Source organism: Eutrigla gurnardus, assembly GCF_963514095.1.
Source record: "Eutrigla gurnardus genome assembly, chromosome: 16".
Lineage (NCBI taxonomy): Eukaryota > Metazoa > Chordata > Actinopteri > Perciformes > Triglidae > Eutrigla > Eutrigla gurnardus.
This window is the reverse complement of record NC_139927.1, coordinates 7,527,127-7,549,251: the sequence shown is the minus strand read 5'-3', so window position 1 is coordinate 7,549,251 and position 22,125 is coordinate 7,527,127. Positions and strand designations below refer to the sequence as shown.

The following is a 22,125-nucleotide window of genomic DNA, read 5'->3' as shown; positions in this document are numbered from 1 at the left end:
GTTGGACGATTTTATGATATTCAAATAAAAGATAAAAACATAGTTGTTGAATTATTTCCAAAACTTTACTTTATATGTATATATTAAAGTGTAAACATGTCCGGAAATTATGCATATTATCTCTTATTTCTTAGCCGCGAAGAGCTGAGCACCCCCCGGCTGAAGACGAGATGGTTTTGCCCAGAAGGATTGTTGCAATGCTTCTTGATGGGCCACCAGATACACTGAACACAGAATGGCTTGACGGCGCTGGTGTTTCTGCTTTCTCTACGATTTCTATCACATTTTATCTATGAGTTTTCTCCGTCGCCGTGTAGAAATTTCCTTCGGCAAATGTAGAAGAGAGGCAAACCAAACCAAACCACAAAAAAGTGCAACTGTCTCCCCCTCATATTACGAAAGGTTTGCCAACGGCTCTGCGACGACTGTGGGCTTTTTTTTGCAGGAAGAAACTGCACCTTTTTGGTACCGAAACTTCCATCCGGTTACGCCAATGAATACAATTAACCAGTACACGTTGAAACTCAAATATTTACAGTAGGTGATTTCAAGTTATCACGAAGTGTTTAAAAAGTGGACGGAAGGGGATATTTTAACGGCCAACAGTGAAGGTGCAATTACTTAACACTTGCAACATGGCTGCTACGGGAACGGCGGCGAGAAAAGTTTGACACTGACGTGGGAGAAGTTTCATGCGAATGCTAGTTGTTACACGAGTTGTTGGTCGGATAATAAAGTCGTCGGCCGCCTCTGCCAGCCCGGCAGGGCTTTCTTCGGACTACTAACCAGTGGATAAACCGTGTGAGAGCCTCCTCCTCCTCTGTAGTCTCCGCCGACAGCCACTGCAGTAGACTTTTTTGTGGGCAAAACTGTGGTGTCTTCTTCTCCGTCGTAAAGCTGCGGTGGCGTTAGAGGACTTGTCGTCTGGCAGCAGGCTGCGTTTCGGGGGCTTAAAAAGATGCATTTTTCCATACCCGAAACGGAGGTTCGTTCGGGCGAAAATGGATCAACCTATGTGGTGAGCATGATTTGTGTTTTTTTTTGTTTTTTTTAACCCGCTTTCGCTTAGCCCCCTAACGTGTGTCAGCCGTTGGCTTCAGACGTTGGCCACAGGTCGGGCTAATGTCAATGCAGCACGAGCGCCCTATGTTTACTGTTGTACATGATCCGATGGCACGTCACCACAGGCCAAACAACTGCCTAACCTAGAGTCTCAGCTAGCCTACAAAATCCTCATTTGTATACCAATATATAATGACTGTTTAATTAGAATACAGATGTGTGAATAACCTGATTTAGAGCATTTTTTCCCCCATTGCATATGAATGTGGTTATGTGAGGCAATGGGCAACCCCTATGGTGTTCATCATGATTCTGCACTATATCTGACATTGACCTTTATCTCGTAGATGAGGCTCCAAAAATGTTGCATTGTTATGGCTGGTCTTTTAAGTTGTCATTTGCTGTCAGAGCCACCTGAAGAGACTTAGACCTAACCTCTTCCCTTTTTTTGTGTTTTTTAACATTCTTAATGAGATTTGAGGTTTACAGCTATGATATCACAATCCTCCTTGCTATTTACAGGAACGATGCTTTCACTTTATTGCAAAATCTCCCCAACAAACAAAAATAGCAGTCTTGACAACGCATCAAGAGCAGCAATCATATGCGATTCCATCATCAGCATAACTGTGCATTTTCTTTTATTCTATTCCCTTCTTTCACCGTCTTAAATGTTGTATAGTTGATTTGTGTTTGACAGGTGCTATGGCTTGGCACATGCTCTGTCTGTAATGTCCAGAGGGGATAATTCATGGAGGTTGGACAAGGACTCCTGTAGTGAAGCATCAATATATATTTTTTTATGTTTCACACGGTTGTCCTCAGTCAGGATACACTGTGCTGTGTGTGTGGCAGATGCCATATTGTTTAAAACTCAGACCTATCCATGAACACAAGTCATTACGTTGCTAGGGAACAGCTCGGGTTCAAGCGTGTTCTCTTGTCAATAAACACTACACCAAAAATAAATAGTGGATCCTTTTTTTAGAATCTCAGGTCTATAGTTTTCATTAAAAAATATTGATGTATCGGATGTTTTATAGAAGAACTAAGCTAGTCTAATATGTACCAGATGCTTTGAAATGATATCTGCAACATCTGATATCCATGTGACATCACATAGGCTGTTCTCAGTGTTACGCACCTGCGAATGACTGTTTTCCATCTTGTCTCCATTTGGAATCTTGGAATAAGCTCATTATTATTGACAGTGTCTTTGAGTTTAGTGTGCCTCCTGCCTCAAGCTTTCTTTAAACTTAAATATACTTGTTCTGTAGAAGTAGTGAACACGCAGTAATACGATTAGATTCATTTTATTTCCCATCAATATTGTTGTGCAAGCACCCGCTCTTGCTGTTGGAAGTCGATAGGTTTCTAAATTCCAGGTGCAGCCTTGTTTTCTACCTGGCTGAGCATGTTTTAACACTCTGCTGCAGTGGGAACTTTGAAACCACGTTTTTTTTTTTTTTTTTTTTTTCACCTCTCAGCTGGCTGTCCTGTGACTGTCATTTTGACCTTCCTGTAACCATCCCACAGGAAGGGACTTTGCTTGATTATAATGCTGAGAGATGGGATGTGTACCTTGGAACCAGTAAGCCATGGAATCTGCAGAGTTTGCACACGGCCTTTTAGAATAACAAGGGCTGCAGTTTTTTTTTTTTTTTTAAATATGGCGCACGTATACATATTTTTATTTTTGAATGCTCACACTTCCTCTTGTCTGTTAGACTTCTGTATTCCTCTCTGGTTAACAGAGTTTGTGCATAATGTTTTAGAATGTTTGAGGGTGTGTAAAAGAAAGACTTTAGTGCTACTGTAATTGATGGTGACTCATTTACTTTGGATGAGGAACAAGTCAGGACTTAGATGAACAATTAATTTGTCTCTCTTTGGTGTTTTGCAAAATATAGAAGTCATATTCAGCAGGATTCCTGAATCAGCCTGTGTCTGCGAATGAGCAATATGTATGAACTTAGAAATGATTCTTATAATGTGGTCATAGCTCCTATCTTAGAATTCTTCTGACTGAAATAGATTTAACCCTAGGCTTGATATAATAATATGTGGAAGGAAGTAGCAAAGGTGCAGCTGGGCACTCACCACAAACTAAAAAAAAAATATTTAATTGGTCAAAGTTTCGTCCCAGTCGCATCTTCGACCGGTCAAAAACATTGACACTGCACATTTTGATCCCAGATGGATCTTTGAGCCTTAATGTGTTTGGCCTGATGAAGATCTGACTGGGATCAAACTGTGCAGTGTGCATAAATGCATTTTTGTTTTGGAGCTAGTGTGCAGAAAAGAGCGATAGATCATACTGATAATATTGTTGTCCCTGTCCCTGAGTTGAACTGCTTGCAATTCCAAAAAAAAGTAGTTGTTTTTTTTTGTTGTTGGTGTGTGTGTGTGTTATCAAACAGAGCCAAGACATTCTGCATACTCATTCTTCCTTTCTGCCTGGAGACTGCCTACATACACATCTTTCAGTTAATTCTTTGGCCTTCCTCCAAATTCTTGAGCCTTCCTCTTTTTTCTCGTAGAAGGTTTGGTTGTTACTTACTTTGTTTTACTATTGATTGCTTGATTGATTGCAGGTCAGCAATGGCATGTGTGCAACCGCATGCAACAGTGTGGTTGAAAGTCTTTAAGACGATGACCCACAGTGTTGACTACAAATATGGACAGAAGAAACACAAGGGGATGATTAACACTGGGAGTATTTGCTTTGACACTCAAGCATACTTCCTGTCATCCCTGGCCAACGTTGCACACAGGCTGCTGGAAGCTGATGTTTCTTAACAAATGAAGGATTGGTCTTCATTAGTGATGCACTGGTCCAGTACATAATTATTTTTTTCATAAAAAAAATCCTAAAAACAACCACTTGTGTTTTGTGCGCGAGACAAGCTAAAGGAATGAAAGAGGATCTATCGTCTTCATATTGTCTATTGATTTTTTTAAGGAAATGATAACAGCTGCTGATTGTTTTTAATCAAAATGTGTTTGCCAAACCTTTTGCAGTTTATGACCATGAGTTAATAGTTTCTGCGGTGGAGAAGTTTCTGTGTCATGTTCTTTTTTTTTTTGAGCCATTAAAGAAAGATGCTTATAGCTAACAGACGTGCGGTACCTTGTGAAAACAAAATTCCTGTACAGCTCAAGAATGCCGTTTTGTAATTGAGGCTGGCTGGGCAAGCGAAATATATTTTTCTTCTTCCTATGGCAACTCAAGTCTCACTTTGTTATTCTTTCAGTTTAGCATCCTTCCCAGTGCTTCATTAGGCTAGATTTACTTTCTGAGATTGGCTCCAAACATGATGGCAAGCAGCTATTTGGACAGCTGATTCCAAATAGTGGTTTTGCAGGGGAGTATCCAGTAATATATCCAGTGGAGTGGCTCAGGGGGAGAATGGTGGTTTCCCCATGTGGTCTTTGCTTTCTCTATTGTTTAGCATCTGCATTATGCATTACGTTGTTAGGATTGGAGGTTAAAATATGCAGGTTGGGGTAGGGTCTGATTGAATCCAATTCACACTTCATTTATCTAATATGTTTCTCTGCACTATGTGAGACCATAACACAGTCTTTCACGTTCTAATTTGTCCCCACTCTTTCCCACAGGCCTACAACATCCACGTCAACGGCGTGCTGCACTGTCGAGTACGCTACAGTCAACTTCTTGGCCTCCATGAACAGGTATTGCTTCAGCCTTGACAATATACAAAACGCTATCCGTGTGCTTTGGACTAGAGGTGACTTGTCTGCTTTTGAGGTGCGCCCACTTGTGTTTAAATGCCAGCACATCCACCCAGGATGACCTTTCACTCATCTTTGTGTCGCACGGTCAGCCTCCCACCTCTTTGGATCACCACCACGGTGGCTTAAAGTCTTATGCTGTTATTCCTCCCAGAGTGCAAACTATTGCATGCAAATGGGTAGTATTGTGGAGGAGGGTGGAGGGAGTGGGTGACATGGAAGGAATGTTCTTGGCCTTTTCTTTCACCTCACCTGCTTGGAATCTTTCTCTAAAAAATAAATTTTGTGAAGTGTTGAGTTGCCTGGTCTCAAGCATTACACAGTTATTTGTCAGAGCTGTGATTTGGGACTTAGTGTTTTAAGATTCTGTTTGTTTTTCTTTAGTGTTGCGGTTGAAAGTTGTCTAACTTGTGAAAGTGCTTGACATGCATTTTTATTTAAATTGCTGTTACAGAGTTGGATGTGGATTTATTTGCTGAATTTCTCTTGCTGTAAACTCTTTGTGCTATAAAATGTTTGTCATGGCGTATACTGCAACACTGCCTTGTAGAAGTGCCCGTTCTCCTGTTTTTGCACATTAATAAATAAGCAAGCAGTGGCCAAACTTTGCTATCTCTATCCTCAAGTATTTGCCATCTAGTCTGACAGTTGCCGTTGCTTGGCAACAGGGTGTGGAAAGACACACTCACATTTTTAAGGACCAACCCCAGAGGGCTTCCTGTGGCGTATTCATGACCCCAAAACACTCCCGTGATTGCAGGGCACTCACTCTACCCAGTTGTTGCTGAGCAAATTTAAATGTTAATTGTCTCTCTTGTTTTCTCTTCCACAGAGCTTTGTTACAATAAACACTTCTGTTCTAGCCAGAGCTCATTTACCTTTGTAGCTTTTAGCTTTATTTAAAATGTTGGCGACTGATGCATCGACAACCTGTGTTTAGTGTCTGTGGCTATGAGAGCTGATTCGTACGTGTAACCTGTGCTAGTGCTGATGTACAGAACATACCAAAAGGGCAGCGTGTTTAGGTGAAAATCCCCTCTCTTCCCCACTGGGGCCGACCTTCACCAAGCCAAGCGCCGAGCGTTTTAAAGCAAGAAAAAAGGCAGCTTTTACCTGCTGCAACATACAGGTTAAAGAAACCACATTTGATGTGTGCTTTTTTAGATCTGTGAGGGCTTAGTTTAAGACTTCCATGGTTCAAAGCTAGCAGCTCTTGAATGATTTAGAAAAAAAAAAGGGGAAGAAATGAGTCAAGAAACTGGAAGACAAAGTAAACTTGGAATGACTAGACAGTCAGGGTTCCAGATGTGTGTGTCTGTGTGTCTGTGTGTGTGTTATGCACGGAAACTCCACCAGCTAGTCGTTGAAAGGGGGCTTAAAATAAACCTGTGATTCATGTCGAACATGTACCTCTAAGAAAAGTGAATCCACAACTCTTTAATTTAAGATGCTGCTGCTCTCGTCTGAACTTAATTGGTTCGGTCCTACGAGCTTGTATATCGGCTTTCTCAAATGTTCTGAATTCACGTAGAAGTTAACGGACTGTTCTCAATTTGCCTTGATTGTCAAAAGAAGTAACTAAAACGGGGGTTGTATAGCAAACCCCACTTTCTCAAAACGTGTGTTTTGTACCAACAGATAAAGAAAGAATATGGCAGCAATGTGGTGCCTGCATTCCCTCCAAAGAAGATCTTCACTTTGACTCCTGCCGAGGTTGAACAGAGACGAGAACAGCTGGAGAAATACATGCAGGCTGGTAAGTTATTCATGATGAATGGACTTTAATTTTTTACAGATGGCTTGTATTACTTTTCACTTTTTTTCAATTTCTGGCAGAATTTAATTAGTTTATTCCAGCACCTATGTGGTTGTTTGTGTCCGTTTTCAATTTCGCTGCTATTCTTCTCTGAATGGGTGTAGCCATTTCCCTGAAGGGGGGTTGCTTTTTATGTTGGGAAAGAAAGACTTTGCTTTTGTAAGAGTGAAGCTTTGCAGCACGAGTAATATTTCCTTGAAATATTTTGCTTCTCCACAACAATCACAAGAAATATCATGCTCTTTGTCCGGCTATACACTGGTCTCTTCATGCCGCATAAAAGTGTGTCGCCGAAGAACCGATTATCTGAGCACAGACCGACCTGTGAGACTGAGCCAAAGCCTCAATAGACCGATTTATGCTGACAACACCTGATGGGGAAAAAAATCCCTATTCAGGATTTCAGATCTGTTATGGTTTTTAAAGGTTTTATGGGTTTGGATTCTCTAGCGATGATGTGCCACCTCTAGGGATACATACTTAGCTTTTCTCTGAATAAAAACATTCCTTTGCAAGTCTTAAATATTCAAGTATCCAACTGGAGTTTTTCATAACGCAATTTGGCAGGATTTCACCGTATTGCCCAAAATGTTGTAAACAGGTCAAGGGTGAACTTTCTAAATACACGCAAACAAATAAGTGGAACTGGCAAGCGATACAGTGTGGTTTGTTTTAATCCTCTCAAGCACTGGCAGTTACAGCAGAACAAGGAAGCGTTGTTCAAGTGTGTATTTGCTCATAGTCTGGGAGCATACGCACTCAGGGTGTTCTTGGCTACAAGTTCTCTCGGTTACATCATGGCCTTTTTACATAGTTATGGAAAATGAACTGCCACAAACACAATCTGCTGTGACGCAGATGGCTCAGAACTTAGACATTTGGTCAAAGGGTTGAACTAATTTGTGAAGGGACAATAGCGTACAGGCTGGCACACACTCGTATTAGTCATACAGGGTCATCATGCAGATAATTTAGTGTACTGCATTGCGACTGAAAACGGCCTCAGTAGAAAACCAATGACGTGAGCATGAGAGAGTCGTTCATGTCTTTTGTGTTCCAAATTTGGCGACTACGTTGTGATGAAACGTAAACATCATAATTTACAGTTAATTGAACCTATTCCAGGTAACGCCTTTTCTCCGTGTCGAGCCACTTTGCCTTGATGAGAGTCTGGAAAAGGTCAAAGCCATTCCACGGGAACACCATTAAATTGTGTAATAAGGGGAAAATTATGAACAATTGGGAAATGGCTTCCCCAGAGGAGGTTTATGTTTACATAACGTCCACTAAAAGAGCCTTAACAAATTGGTGAATTATACATACATATCTGATCCTGACTTCTGCTGCTGCTTGTATTTCACTGAATAGTGAGATATGACTCAGTTTCTACTCACTCTTTTTTCTCCCTTTTTTTTAATTTTTTTACAGTGCGTCAGGATCCCTTACTTGGAGCAAGTGAAGTGTTTAACAGCTTCTTAAGGAAAGCACAGCAGGTCGGTCATGGTTTTTTTCCTACTGTACCCGCATTAGCGTGTTTGTCCTCTGTTGCGTCAACATGGTCAACTGGCCTGTGGGGAAGAAGGGCGTGCTCCTTCAACCAAACAGCTGATGCAGTCATTTCTGCCCGACTAGTAATTGCTTTTGGTAATGTGGTAGAGTGAGATAGCTGTATTCTTACTGTTTGTCATAGTTTGCGGCAGCATGCACTCTTATCTAGGGGTTGTGTCATGTCTGCTCATTCAGTCTGCCTTGCATGCAGAATGTGTGAACTGGATCCTTATTAACCATTATATCAGAAAAAAAAAGAAAAAGTAAGCTCCCTAATGAGTCATTCCACTAGATCTGCATCACTAAAAATGAACTGAAGTGGACGATGCTGCAGGAACACAGACTAATGGGGTGTTGTTACTGCCTCAGAGAAAAGGCCATTTGAAACAAATGGCGTGTCGGTGGCGTATTCAGACCAGGTAGCGAGGCTGTTCGTCATCATTCAGGCTGTGACCTGCGTTGCCAGGAGGGCTGCAAATCCAATAACCTTCATGGGCAGATTCATCCTTCCGCAGCCACGTCACACACCCGGTCTGATTCTCCTCCTCCGTCTTCCTCGCTCATTAGAGTCTGCGTTTGTCGCTCTCCCCTCCCCCTCGGCGGGGTATGTACTGCGAGGACGGCAGGTGGAGAATAATAGATGAGTTAAGGCTCAGAGTTGTCATTTCATCTGCACCTTTTAGTGGTAGGGATGTACTCGGAAGACCCCCCGCTGAGGGAACACGGAAGACGGCAGTGACATAGAAGAGGTGGTGAGACTGCCTGTGGGGACAGCACATGTTGGTGTTATCCAGTTTAAGATCCTCTTAATATCAGCTCTGAAGCTATTATTGAGAGTCTTGAAATATTCATAGGTGTCGGCAGTTTATTTCCCATATTGTTATTTATTGATTTTTGTGGGGTTTTGTTCCGTTGTCACAGAAAAAGAGCAGTAACTAATAAATGCAGTCTCCTTAATTTCTGTTTGAGCTGAGCGTAGTGAAAGTTGCAACAATTAGTCAATTGACTATGATGTCATGACAATTGAATTGAATGAGCGAGTAAATATACAAGCTGTAGTTGTAAATGGCTAAACGTTAACATGGCTGCTACTCTTGTTTGCAGATAATTCAACAATTTGTTTTTACATCGTGCTTGTTCAATCAATGTAGCTTTTATCACACGGGTAACTATGGAATGTTGTCCGTTGTGTTTTGATCTCCCCTGGAAGTTGGCTTTCTTCTTTGACCAGCCCAGATTTCTCCTGCCTGTGTGACTTGGTGTGATTTCTGTTGTCGGATCCAATAGGAGTGAAACATGAAGCCGACCCCTGAAGCCGAATGAAAGCCTGTTGTGTGTTTTGTGTGGTTCCCACAGGAGACGCAGCAGATTCCCACGGAAGAAGTGGCTCTAGACATCTGCCTCTCCAACGGTCAGAAGGTTACAGTCAACATTCTCACTTCAGATCAGACGGAGGATGTCCTTGATGTAAGTGCTGGAGCGTTAGAGATTACAGAAAAACACAGTTGTTGGCCAGTACTGAACATCCAAGACTTATCCTTATTTACCTTAACTTTTGATTTAAACAAATGATTGTGATAATGAACTCTCGCTCTCATATCTTTCTGCAGGCCGTTGCAACGAAGCTCGACCTTCCCGATGACCTTGTTGGTTACTTCAGTCTCTTCCTCGTGCGTGAAAGTGTGGACGGTGGTTTGACATGTGAGTCTCAAAAACAATTTTCTCAAGAATCAAAGGGATTTGGCGAATGGCAACATCTAATCTTCCTCTGTCATTACTAAAGACTCGAGCAAGTAGTTTGTGTGTCCACAAATCATTACTGCTGAATATTGAGTCACCCTGGAATGTATTTTTAGAAAGGGTTTTAATTTGTTTTGGGGAGCAATACAGCTGGAAACCAGATCACTAGTCTTTCGAAGCACACAAAATGTGCTGTAAACAAAGTGCTTTGATTATAAAAAAAGAAAAATGTAAATAACACTACTTTATCAGTCAAGCAAGGATTCTCACAAGGCACACAAATCACAGAGAACTGTGGAGATAGGACTTTGATTTGATAGCTTTACAATTTGTTATGTTCCACCGACGAGTAACCCTGATATATGAGGAATAAAAGGGAGTTATGTGCTGCAATAAGATGCTTTTGATTTGAGTTTTCTTTCACTCTAAATTCTCCACATTAAAGCCTCAAGAGTTAGCTATGGCAACAGTCGTATTTTTATCCATCCCACTGTTTGGAAATGTACAGTAGTTTAATTAAAAAATAATGAACTGCATCGCCTCATGAGAGTTGTTTCTAGTATCAGGTTTCCTACTGTATCTCTGGCTATCATTTATTTATTTATTAGCTGCTCGGAAGCGCAGTGAGAGCCAGGCCCTTTGTGTGTGTTGGCTGGTTCATGGAAAACAGTCGCGCAGTGTTTAAAGTGGCGTGAGCTCGCACACACCAGGCCGTGTGTTGAGAACGTATTTGTTACGGCCTAAGCTCTAAAATGACACTCTCTCTGGCTAAATGCAAAGTGGCATTTACGTTCACAGGCTTACGTCTGATCAGTGAAGTCATTTTTCCAGACTGAAAAATGAAGTTAGTTGAGTAATGGTGGAGGATCTACTTTTCCTCCTTTGCAGACCTTTCATATTTATTAATCTTGATTATGAGAATTATATTCCCTTTTTGATTTAATTTTTCCATCTTTTTTTCTGTCATTAATCTTTCCTTTCCCACAAGAATATACAGAGAAATTTGAAAGTTTTTCTGGTATATTTTCAAATGGTGATTAATTGTGATTAATCCACAGCATCCATCAAGGTTCATCTGATTAAGGCTTTTTGACAGCCCTAATATAAATATATACTTAAATATACAAACAAATGTGTTTTTTAAGTAACTGTGTGCATGCAAATCATAATATATTATATATAAATATATATATTATATATTTGCAACTGCATTTTTTGTCACAAGGAATACCAAAGTGGCACAGGCAGAAAGCTTCCTCCATCAAGATATTTCACTTTCCCAATCCCTTTCTTTCCATTACATCACAGCCCCGTCGGGTCATATCATCCCCCTCACTCCCAAATGTTGTCGCCTTGCATCGAATCCATTCCAAGCTGAAAATGGCGCCAGATGATCTCGGAGAAATCTGAAAATATTGCAGCCATGCTGTTTATTCTTGGAACAAATCTGTAACTCTGAGTGGTATGAAAGAGAAGGGCAATGTGTTGGATATGATTCGACTACCAGAATAAATCCGGCGCAGCAGGCCGCGGATAAAACAAAACTGCTGGTGGGTGTATTGACATAATGGCATAGCTAGAAGATTTCAATTTCACTCTGACGGGTAGTAAGTTTCCTGACATCTGTGTACAAATCAATGCATGCTGTTAAATATGCAACGACATGTCAAGAAGAACAGATGTGTTTGCAATCGCAGCGCCGTTCTATCTGCATTTCAGAGTTGTTTTGCAGTTTTTTGGCTGATGATTTAGTTAGCCTGAAACGGTTCCAACATTTTTAGCATTCAATTTGTATCCTTTTTCTTTTCTTTTTTTTGTTTTAATTCCTGTGGAGATTTCCAACATCAAACCAAGCAGCATGCGTTTCTGCTTCCTGTACACAGCAATCTCAGCCCATAAAGGAGTAAACGTACTTTAACGAACCTAATTGCAAAGTAAATCGTTGTTTAGTCATCAAATTTGTAGTGTTGTGCACGTTTATTGATGCCTGAAAACACAGCAGCAGCATCAATAAGCACCTGGGATCTCCTTCACTGTCCCGAGGGAATGGGCCGCAATGAAACAGCTGCAGATTAGGGACAAACGTGCACACACACACACACACACACACACACACACACACACACACACACACACACACACACACACACACGTAGACTCCATTATCTCTTTTTTCCACATTTAAATGCTAACACACAAAGTTTTACCCTGCCTGCTGGGACCTGTCCAGATGGAGTTCTCCCATCCCTCATTGTTTGTTGTTACCATCATTATCCAAATGTCCTTGGGACTAACTTTACTGGAGCTGAACTTGTTCCTAACTCTCTCTCTCTCCCTCTCTCCCTCCCCCTGATTTTTTTTCTCTCTCAGTTGTGCGGAAGCTGCAGGAGTTTGAGCTGCCTTATGTATCCATTACCAGCTTGCGAAGTTCTGAATTCCACATACTCCTACGAAAAAGGTACCCACCACCTGTTCACGTCATGACTTTGAATTCGATGTTCTTCCCAAAGTGCTCTCCTCCACATGCGATTATAGCTGTGATTCATTGTCCAGCGTTTCCATGTGCTCTTTATCCGATCCTGTTAAAGAAGCGGGTCAGATATAACTGGTTTGGTAAGCAGAACATTAACTACATGTGCTGCACTTCGGTCAACCAGTAAGACCCTTTTTTAATTTTCTCATTCTGGGTGTGGTGTCATGTCATTCCTTATCTGCAGATGGGCACTTGTTCTTAATGTCTCGGAGCAGCTTGCTTATTTGACTCCACCATCTCCTAGAAAGTGGCAGTTAAGTAGCAAGAGAGATCTGACTCATTTGTTTTTCAATTAATTTAGCCAAAGATGGCAGTTATCGTGACTAGACAGGCATTGCATTTGACTAGCACTCTGTTTTTTTCAGTTAGGCAACCAGAAGTTTAACCAAACAGCTCAGTATCTTAGAACAAGGTGTATTTGAACAATAAAAATCCTCCGGTTGTAGTGGTTGGCTTTTTTAGAGATAAGAATGCACCACAGTGTCTGTTATGAGAGGGTCAGGGTCATAAGCTGTTGTGCAAGGATTTAAGCATCTGCCACCAAGAGCTCCAATGCATAAATGTGAAAAAAAATCTATGGTATGGTATGTGGGTATGCATGGAAAACGCTTCCCCACAAAGCCTGAAGTTCGAGACTGCTCCCCTTTTTTTACAACGCAACATTTCTCTACTTCCTCATGTGTCTGTTTTTTTCGTCACTCTGCCTCCCGCTGACTGAGAAACACAGGATGTTTACTTTATTTCTGCCTCAAGGAAAGTCTTAGTACTCCTGACCTAGTTTCTCTGCGGAGTGTAGCGCAGCGAGGAAAGAATGAATGTAGAACTAACAAGTGGAGGTGGAGGTGGAGGAAAAACAGACCCCCTGTGTATGAGATCCAGGGGCGGAGCAGGTCAAAATTAATTGAAAAGCTTTTTAGCAAAAAGTGCATGCTACAAATGGAGGAAATGTCGTCTCTGTCCAGTGAAAATATTGAATTTACATAATTTCAACCGTTTTGTGTTACAGTTTTCCAAAGTACATGAAATATAAACCGCAATATGAATAGTAGTGGAGGTTTTTGTAGGTCAGCGCCAATATGCACTTCCCTCTTTATTTATAATGCAAAATTGTCGCTAATAGACATTTGTAGCCGTATATGCATTAAAATAAAAGCCCATCTGCTACACACATCTTCTACTACTCTCCTATTCCCTTCCTTCCAAGATCCTTTCTCTGTCTTCCCGTTTTCTCCCTTCTTACCTGCTTTGAATTGCAGATGTGGCCGGGCAGCTTCACATATGCTTGAGCAACCTCTCCATCCACTAACGCCCCTTGTGCCATGCATTCACAACATGTTGAATTTCACAGCTGCGGTTGAGTGTCGGGAGACATGAATGCTATGAGATTCTTGCCGAAGAGCATATGTGGATAAAAAAAACTGCTATCTCTGACAATAATAACCCTAAATTCATGTATAAAATCAGTGTTGGGGCTAAGATTTAACTGCCCACTGGTTGCAAAATATAGCCCCAATGTTTTTTTTCAGATGTGGGCCAATTTCATATATTTTTCCAGTTCTGATCGCTTTCCATAAACTGATTTTTTTAACTTCTCCTCCTCACGCTGCCCCTTCTGCACCCACACACATCTCCATACACAGCACTAGCCTTTAATACCATCTCACTCACATCCCCTTCAGAATACCAGCTGTCCCCGAACCTCAGCAGGAAATAATCCTCCGTGAATGCACTCTCTCTGCTACCCCATTGGCATCGAGCTGAGGAATGTAGTCCACAAGTCACTCTCATGTCACAGATTACACAAAGTGTTAATAAATGGGTGTATTTGATGGGATTTTCCCAAATCAGATTTTTCATTTGTGATCAATTTGAATTTTTAAGATGGAACTTTCTTTAAAAAGTATTAAACCTCATTAATATATAATATTAGTAGACAGACACATTGGTATTTGTAACTGTGCCACTTTTATTGATTCTAATTTGTCTTTGGGTATAGATTTGTAAAGAGTGACTGTGCATTTTTCTCTCTGCAGCTACTGGGACATGGCATACGATGGTGATGTCATGGACAACAGAATTGGCCTGAATTTGCTATACGCCCAGGTAAGCCGCTTCATTATGTTATGAATGAATTTACGTAAATCAAACTATATGTTGTCGTTTATTGTCGGCTGCAACAATGTTTTTTTAAAGAATTTCACTTGTGAAACCAAACAGAAAATCCTGTTTGGACATGAGTGGGTTTGTTTACATCTTGCATCGGCATCTGTTGTGCGTTGTTGAGTTTACCTGGCGCCAGCATCAAACCAACAAATCAAGCATTAACATTAACCCTGAGTGGCCAAATGGTTTTATCCGTCCCCTGGGCCCCTCCATTATCTGATCCCAATGTCAGCTTGTTTTGACTTTGCAACAGTTGAATCCTGTACGTCTTCACATTTCTCTCTGATCCTATTAACAGTGGATTCCCTTTTATGTGACAAGTTTGATTCAAATCTGGTACTGCTGAGTGTTGCCTCTGTGTAGCAGAGGAAATCAATGAAAAGTAACGAGCATGTTTCTGTCTAATTGTTCGCTGACCTGCGCGGTTTCCCTGAAAGGCTTATGATTCTCTCATGTATGAAGGAAACGCAAAAAGCTGCTTTGCTCTGTGTATCTGTGCAGAGAGATGAACTTCAGTTCTTGTTTTTGCTTCACCAGACAGTGTCTGACATTGAGCGAGGCTGGATACTCGTCAACAAAGACCAGCACCGGCAGCTCAAATCACTGCAGGAGAAAGGCTCCAAGAAAGAAGTAAGCAAAGGGCATCGCTTCCAGATGATTCTGCCTCGCTTGCTGATACTCTGAAGGAGAATCCTGCCTTCTGTGCATCCTGTAATGCTGTTGGCCTATTTTATTTCCCCTAATATGAATTTAAATTACACTAATCCAGTATCAAATATAAATGTATTTTTCCAGGGATTAAACAGAGGCAGGATTTCCTAAAAAAAAAAAAAAAAAATGTGGTCATCTTAAAATGTTTTTCTTTTTTTTTTTTACCCAGTTCATCCACCTAGGTCAGACTCTCAAATATTACGGCTATATCAAGTTCGACCCCTGTATCACCGACTTCCCCGAGAAGGGCTGCCAAGTCATCGTGAGCGCCGGCAACAATGAGCTCAACTTTCACGTCAAGCTGCCCAACGAACAGATGAAGGAGGGAAGCTTCAAGGTCACGCGTATGCGGTGTTGGCGAGTCACGTCTTGCGTAAGTGGAACTGTGCGTGTCTGTGTGCGACAGAGTGTGGCTGAGTGAAATCACCTTCAGGCGTGCTTGCGTCTCCCAAGCTGTGAAATAATCAAATTGGAATTCCTCCATATTACTAGGAGACTATGAGCTGGCAGTGAGGTGATGGAGCAGCTTTGGCTGGAGTCCATCCCCCAACCAATGAGGGCTCCCGGGCCTGTTTACAAAGCTCATCTCACCACTGCAGCAGAAAGAAATGTCTTTTAGTCTTGCAACATTTGTATTGACTCCTACTGCTCTCTGAAAGTGCTGACCACCACACCGTTCGTCTTCATCAGTCCAATTACCCACAGCTCACACAAGGACAGTGCTGTATTGATTCTCCAGCAACGCATAAAGAGCAGCATCCTTTCATCCAACTTATAATAGTCTATTGGCGAGAAGGGAATCTGATGGCATGTATGAGGAACACACGCGCAGCCCGACTCTGTATGCATCCGTCTAGTTCCACTAACATAAAGGAAAGGCAGATCAACGGTGCTGTTTCACACAACAAGGGCTAACTGTAGTGTTTAGTAAACATGAGATGACTCGGCTCAGCATGACAGTGATGGATTGAATGGGCCCGTGTGTCGCAGGTTGAACTTTTTGTTATTTACCAGGAAATGTTGACGGCAGAATACTCAATCAGTCACGGTCAGCTGGGCATTTCTGTAAAAAAAACAAACAACTTGCCACACAGGAAGCCGCTTGGATTTAAAATGAATGGAAAGGAAAGCATGTGGAATAACCAGAATGTATAATAAATGACTATTAAAGGGACATTTCACCAAGTTTAGACATGTTTTGATCACGTTACTCCTTATGGGGAGTATTTGTTGGGCAGCTGGATTCTCGCGACATCGCAAAAGAATCGTGGGATCATGAGAGCTCACACAAAAGTCCATTTTAACAGATTAACCTGAATGCATTTGTGTCTGAACCACAGTGCTACGGACCAATCGGCTCCCTGTGAGGAGCTGCTGGCAGCTACAGGCATGGTGGAGGTGTGTGAGACGGCACAGAGGGGCAACTATTCGTTCTAAACAACAATGGCGGCTCCTAAAGAGCTTAGCGTAGATGCTGCAATAGCAGCAATAGGGCAGATCCAGTTGCATTATGGAAAATTTAGTATCCAGTGTCGAGACTAAAAGCGCTCCTCAACTGTCACCCCAAATCAGCATAAATTCAAACCTTCATGCATTCAGTTGATCTGCCTTAAATCTGCTTTTTTCCTTCTAACACCTAGTCAGTTGTGTTGGAAAGAGACGGTTCCCCTGAAAGCTGGAACAATCTGTTTTCACTTCTGTGACTAGCTGAGAAAAGCATTACATGCATGCTAGCATGTTTTGATGGACATTTTTTTTAGACTTCTGTGGAGATGGGTTTATGTGTATTAATGTCTGGACACATGGCAACGCTTCTAAAACGAGAATGCATCTTGGCTCGTCTGATTACAGGCTGAGCCCCCGCACTGTCCAGGGGGATGGCTAATTCCTGAGCTCGTTCTCAGAGGTCAAAGTCATTTTAATGAGCCCTTTCCTTTCCTTTCCTTTCCGAACAAACTATTCAAAACATCTCATTTGGTGCATCGCCCCCCCGTCGTAGTCCAATCTCTAAATTGCATCCTGAAGAACATATATAAACGTGTGTGTGTGTGTGTGTGCGTGTGTGTGTGTGGGAGGCACAGCTACTCCGTCCCAGAGGAAATAGTCCCAGTGAAGAGCACAGGCACCACAAATGAGGAATGAGGGCTCCTCTCCGGGGAAAAGCTCTGTGTGTCTCACATATATCACACATTGAAGCCTTTTTTGAAGTTCTGTATTTGTACACTGCTCTTTCTTTCTTTGCACCCGTGTTAATCTTATTGCATGTGTCGCTTTAAGATTTGGCTGCCTGTCATTGGTGATGCAGCAGCTTAAGTACTGTCGGATAGGAAATGTGATTTAGCTGCTCACACGTCCCTCTCTAGTCATGGAGTAGAATAGTAAGATGAACCTCTACTTAAGAAAGCAGGATATTGGTTAAGAAATATGGAAATCTTCTTTCTTTTCCATGCCCTTCAAACACAAGATGACAGACGTTTCACCTGAACGCTGAGGAAAAAGTAGAATAAACATGCATCATAAGTGGTTGATGATATTTGAGACGGCTGTGGTAGATTTAGAGGTTGATAACGATGATGATACCAGCCAAACACCAAACCGTTACTCTCCATCTTTTTCTGCCCGACTGCAGCAAGTCCCGATAGCCAACGGCACCACCAATCCCTGCAGCGCGTCGAAATGCGATGTCAAACTGGAGCTGGCCTTTGAGTATCTCATGAGCAAGGACCGCCTCCAGTGGGTCACCATCACCAGCCAACAGGTAGGAACATGATGTTAAGAAGAGCATTATTGGTGTGGTCAATATGGCCAAAGCATTTTGTTGTTACCGCAGTTCTCCATCACTCAAATTACTTCATTATACATTTTCAAAAGATGCTGAGTAAAAGTGCACTTAAGGCTGTTCAGTATTCAAGGTTTTATTGACCTTCCGTGTGTGATTTCAGGCTATCATGATGAGTATCTGCCTCCAGTCGATGGTGGACGAATTAATGGTGAAGAAGTCGGGCGGCAGCATTAAGAAGGTTTGTGTTAAGAAAACTGAAGTACTCCTGTAATCCTGACTGTGTCCTCATAAATGACAGGATCTCGTCTAATATTTACTGTATTCTTCGTTTCTTCACCTTCTAGATGTTGAGGAAAAGACACAATGGCTCCATCCACCGGTCAGACAGTCAGCAAGCTGTGAAATCTCCCCCTCTACTGGTGAGAAATGGACTAGCAGGCCCGACGTTTGAAAATGACTTGCTTGTACTTTGTGTAGATGTCAGGATCATCTGTTGTTGTTTTATCTGCAGGACTCCCCTGACCCGAACCGTGAACAAATCGTCAAACTCTCAGTGAGTGTATGTTTTTATTCTCTTGTTCAAGTGCCTCTAAAATAAGTTGTTAGCATGCAGCTGAATGATGGGGGTCAGATAATGTATGCCCAGAACCTCAACCAATGTCAGTCCAGTGTTAAGTATGCTATTGATTATTCTATTCAGACCAAGCTGAGCTCCGTGTCCCTCCGAGGGATCAGCGCCTCCAACTCGGCAAATGACATCAGCGGCAACGATTTCCATGGCAACTATGCTTTCGAGGGAATTGGGGATGACGACCTGTAACCCCCCCCCCCCCCCCCCCCCCCCGATTGGCCCCGCCTCCCCTCTTCATTCCACTGTCAGCGACTGGGACGACAAAGATTACAAGCTGAGCTGAGCCGAGCCGAGCGGGCCGAACACGCCTCCGATTCTGCAAGATTGTAGCTTCTTCCTGGAGAAACCGCTGCCTTAAGCTCTCGTTTTAATCTTTGACCGTGTACTTTGACTCTTTTAGACTCTGAAAGCTCATCTTGATTTGTATTTTAGTAAACAATCCTCATTTTCATATAAAAAATCACATCCCTATTATATTAAACCTGTGGCAACAAACAATAAATAGCATGTAAAGCCACAGGTACGCTAATAGGGATGACTTTTTTTTTTTTTTGGTATGTAACGGAACAATTCTTACTTTTAATTCATCCACATTGATAATTGTTCAATCATTCATATGTGAAGGTCACTTCATAAGGTACAAGGTAAATTAATATATTATAAACTACACAAAGAAAACCTACTAAATCCTGGATTCTTCCGCCGGTGGCTCTATGTCACCTTATTAACCCGAGAGCCAAATGTTTAGACCTGGCACTAGTGATGATACAGCAGACCTGGACACGGTTCTCAATCTGACCCGGAGTCCAGTGAATGTGTCGAAATTGATCTCAAAACTGTAGACCATTCAGAGCAACTGCTTGTATGGATTATCAAAGTTTGGCTTGGCTATATACCAAAATATGTTTTTATACTGTCGGTGAAGCTCTGTGTGTCATGCTCCCCGTGTGCCACGTCGGCAAATATCTTGGCAGGATACCAGCGGTGTTTTCAGCTCACGTTTGAGGCACAGTCGCTCATACTGCCTTCAGAAATAGTCTGATGCCTTGACTTTTTCTTTCTTCTTTTTTTTCCCCGTCATCTAACAAGAGTTGGTTGAAGCTTCAAATTAACGGTAGCGTCGGTCGGCGTCGACTAGAATCTTGCAGAACTTGATCGGTGGTTGATTTGGCCGAGCTGCTTGCACTTGCTGAACCCATCATTTTTGCACAGTATTACAGGTGGAGATGAATGTTCGAGTGGAAGATTGAGCATGACTTTTAAGCATCGTGTGGAGATTATTTTTCCAAGGAGATAAAGAGAGTAAATCCATCATTTTCTTTTTTTAAACTTATTTTTTAAAGGTTTCTCATAAATGCCAAATTATAGTTTACTAAAGCATTTTGCACAAAATAAACAAAAAATTATGACAATGTCACTTTTTATATAATGTACATGCAATTAAGTATTCTGAACATTTACTAATATGTTTATCACCTATAGCTTATTGTAATCAAATAGATCAAATGTAATCTAAGCTGTATAGAACAAAGCGTTTCAATGGACTAACTTTTATCATTGTTTACATAATATTTAGGGAACTTTATTAGTTTTAATGTAAAGTGTTTACAAATTTTACACCTGATTTTCTTTGTCTCTTTTTTTCTCTTGGGGGCGATTGATAGTGTTGTGGGGAGCGTCCTTCAGTTCATTGTAATGTGTGTGTATGATGTGCCAATCATCTCAGAGGATTTAGTTGAAAAGGTTCTTTGGCAAAGAGGCTCATGTGATCATAATTGCTGGAGTGAACAATGTTAAAGAAGAGAAGGCAACAAAATGAACATATCCCGCTGTTTTCTATGACATCATTCCAATTTGTAATTATTTTTTTTTTGCATCTTTTGAGCAACTATCAACAGCTTTACTCTCACTGGTAGCCAGAACTGTAAAAAAGAAAAAAAAGTTCTCAACATACTAAATGTCTTGTTCTTTTCACTGCTGTGCTTCATGTGTCTTCAGTTGCATTTGCAGTAGAGGGATGTGGACGCCACTATATTCATTTTGTGTTCAAATCCACGTACGTGGACCTGCAAGGTCCTGGTTAATACATGTGTAGGTGCCAAATTAAAGTGCATTCATCATCGGTGTCCCTTTTACAGAAAATTTCACATTTCATGATGCTTTTATTGACTCGATTCATTCCACTACTCTTCTTTTTGATTTTTTTTTAGCGGTAAGGTCAGCGACAACTGTCATGATGCTAAAATAAACACACAATTAGCTGATCTTGTGGTTGTCTGTTAATGGCCCACTTAAGTCGTGTTTACATGTGATATGTCAAGGATTTAGCAGAGATAGAGCGCTATTTAGAGATCACAGCAATTTAGAAATCTTTTAAAGCTTCTGTAGAAGAAGTCTCTCACCCTCATAAGGGTTACTGGTCGCCTCCCACAAGTCAACGCTGCTCAGGTGTTCTGTTCCCACAGGTGTAAGGGGGCGTGGCCCCGGCAACCGAATTGTTTGGGGAGGGAATTTTGGACTTGCTTGTTAGCAGAGACTGAGGAGTGAGGGTGAAGTCAGGCAGCTTGCCAGAGAAGATACCTTGACAGAATGCAGGCAGCAGGGAATCCAGTGTGCAAGCCAAGACTAGATTTGTTTCTCCCAACCCAACATCTGGTGAGTTTGATTCCCTTTCACAACCGTTTCCTTTCGTCTAGTCCTGGTTTGTATTTCTGCAATGTGAAGGGATGAAGTGGAACCTTTTCTGTTGGATTATTTGGTCACATTAAGGACGTTTTTGAGCTGGACAAATCTTGAGTCTGGAGTTTCCTCATAGTGATTTCCTCTGGTGGAGTCACGAGGTGTTTAAAGGCCACCCATGTTATTTTCTGTTCCTCTTTTTAGATCTCAATAGCACAGTGGCCCTAGCCCTAGATCTGCTTTGATTCTTCATGTATTAGCCCAACTAACTTGGCTAATTCTCTACTGAAACTCCTTGTTCCTTATTGACAGACCAGCTGATATTGATTTGATCTGTGCAAGAAGGTATAGGCCAATCTCTATAACTTATCAGTCGGTCTGTGCATGCCTTCATTTGTTCTGCAATATTACATTTGGCGTTATATATAATATACTACATATACGACTATCGATAGGAAACAGGAAACTTCAGTAGAGAAATACCAAAGTTATATTTGAGGTCATTGAGAAAATGACGGCTGCTAAGGCGAAACAGAATGCTAATGTCAGTATGCTAATGTGGTAAAATGACAACACAAACATGCTAATGGTCGCCATCTTAGTGTAGCATGTTAGCATGCTACGATTAGCACCTTACAATAGAACTCAATTCAAAGTCCAGCTGGGAGTAAGGGAAATTAGAGTTTTGCAGGTAAAAAAAAATA

General features: G+C 41.6%; 1 protein-coding gene across 1 annotated transcript; it reads left to right on the top strand.

Annotated features, from left to right (window-relative positions):
* Positions 1-191: 191 nt before the first annotated feature.
* snx17 (sorting nexin 17) lies at positions 192-21,006 on the top strand. The gene is made up of 15 exons (XM_084030167.1): positions 192-1,018; positions 4,684-4,758; positions 6,457-6,574; positions 8,063-8,127; positions 9,539-9,649; positions 9,793-9,883; positions 12,293-12,380; positions 14,489-14,558; positions 15,156-15,248; positions 15,499-15,702; positions 17,959-18,087; positions 18,272-18,349; positions 18,456-18,530; positions 18,623-18,664; positions 18,812-21,006. Exons 1-15 carry the CDS (start codon positions 959-961, stop codon positions 18,929-18,931), a joined length of 1,419 nt encoding a protein of 472 aa, XP_083886293.1. The 5' UTR covers positions 192-958; the 3' UTR covers positions 18,932-21,006.
* Positions 21,007-22,125: the final 1,119 nt, after the last annotated feature.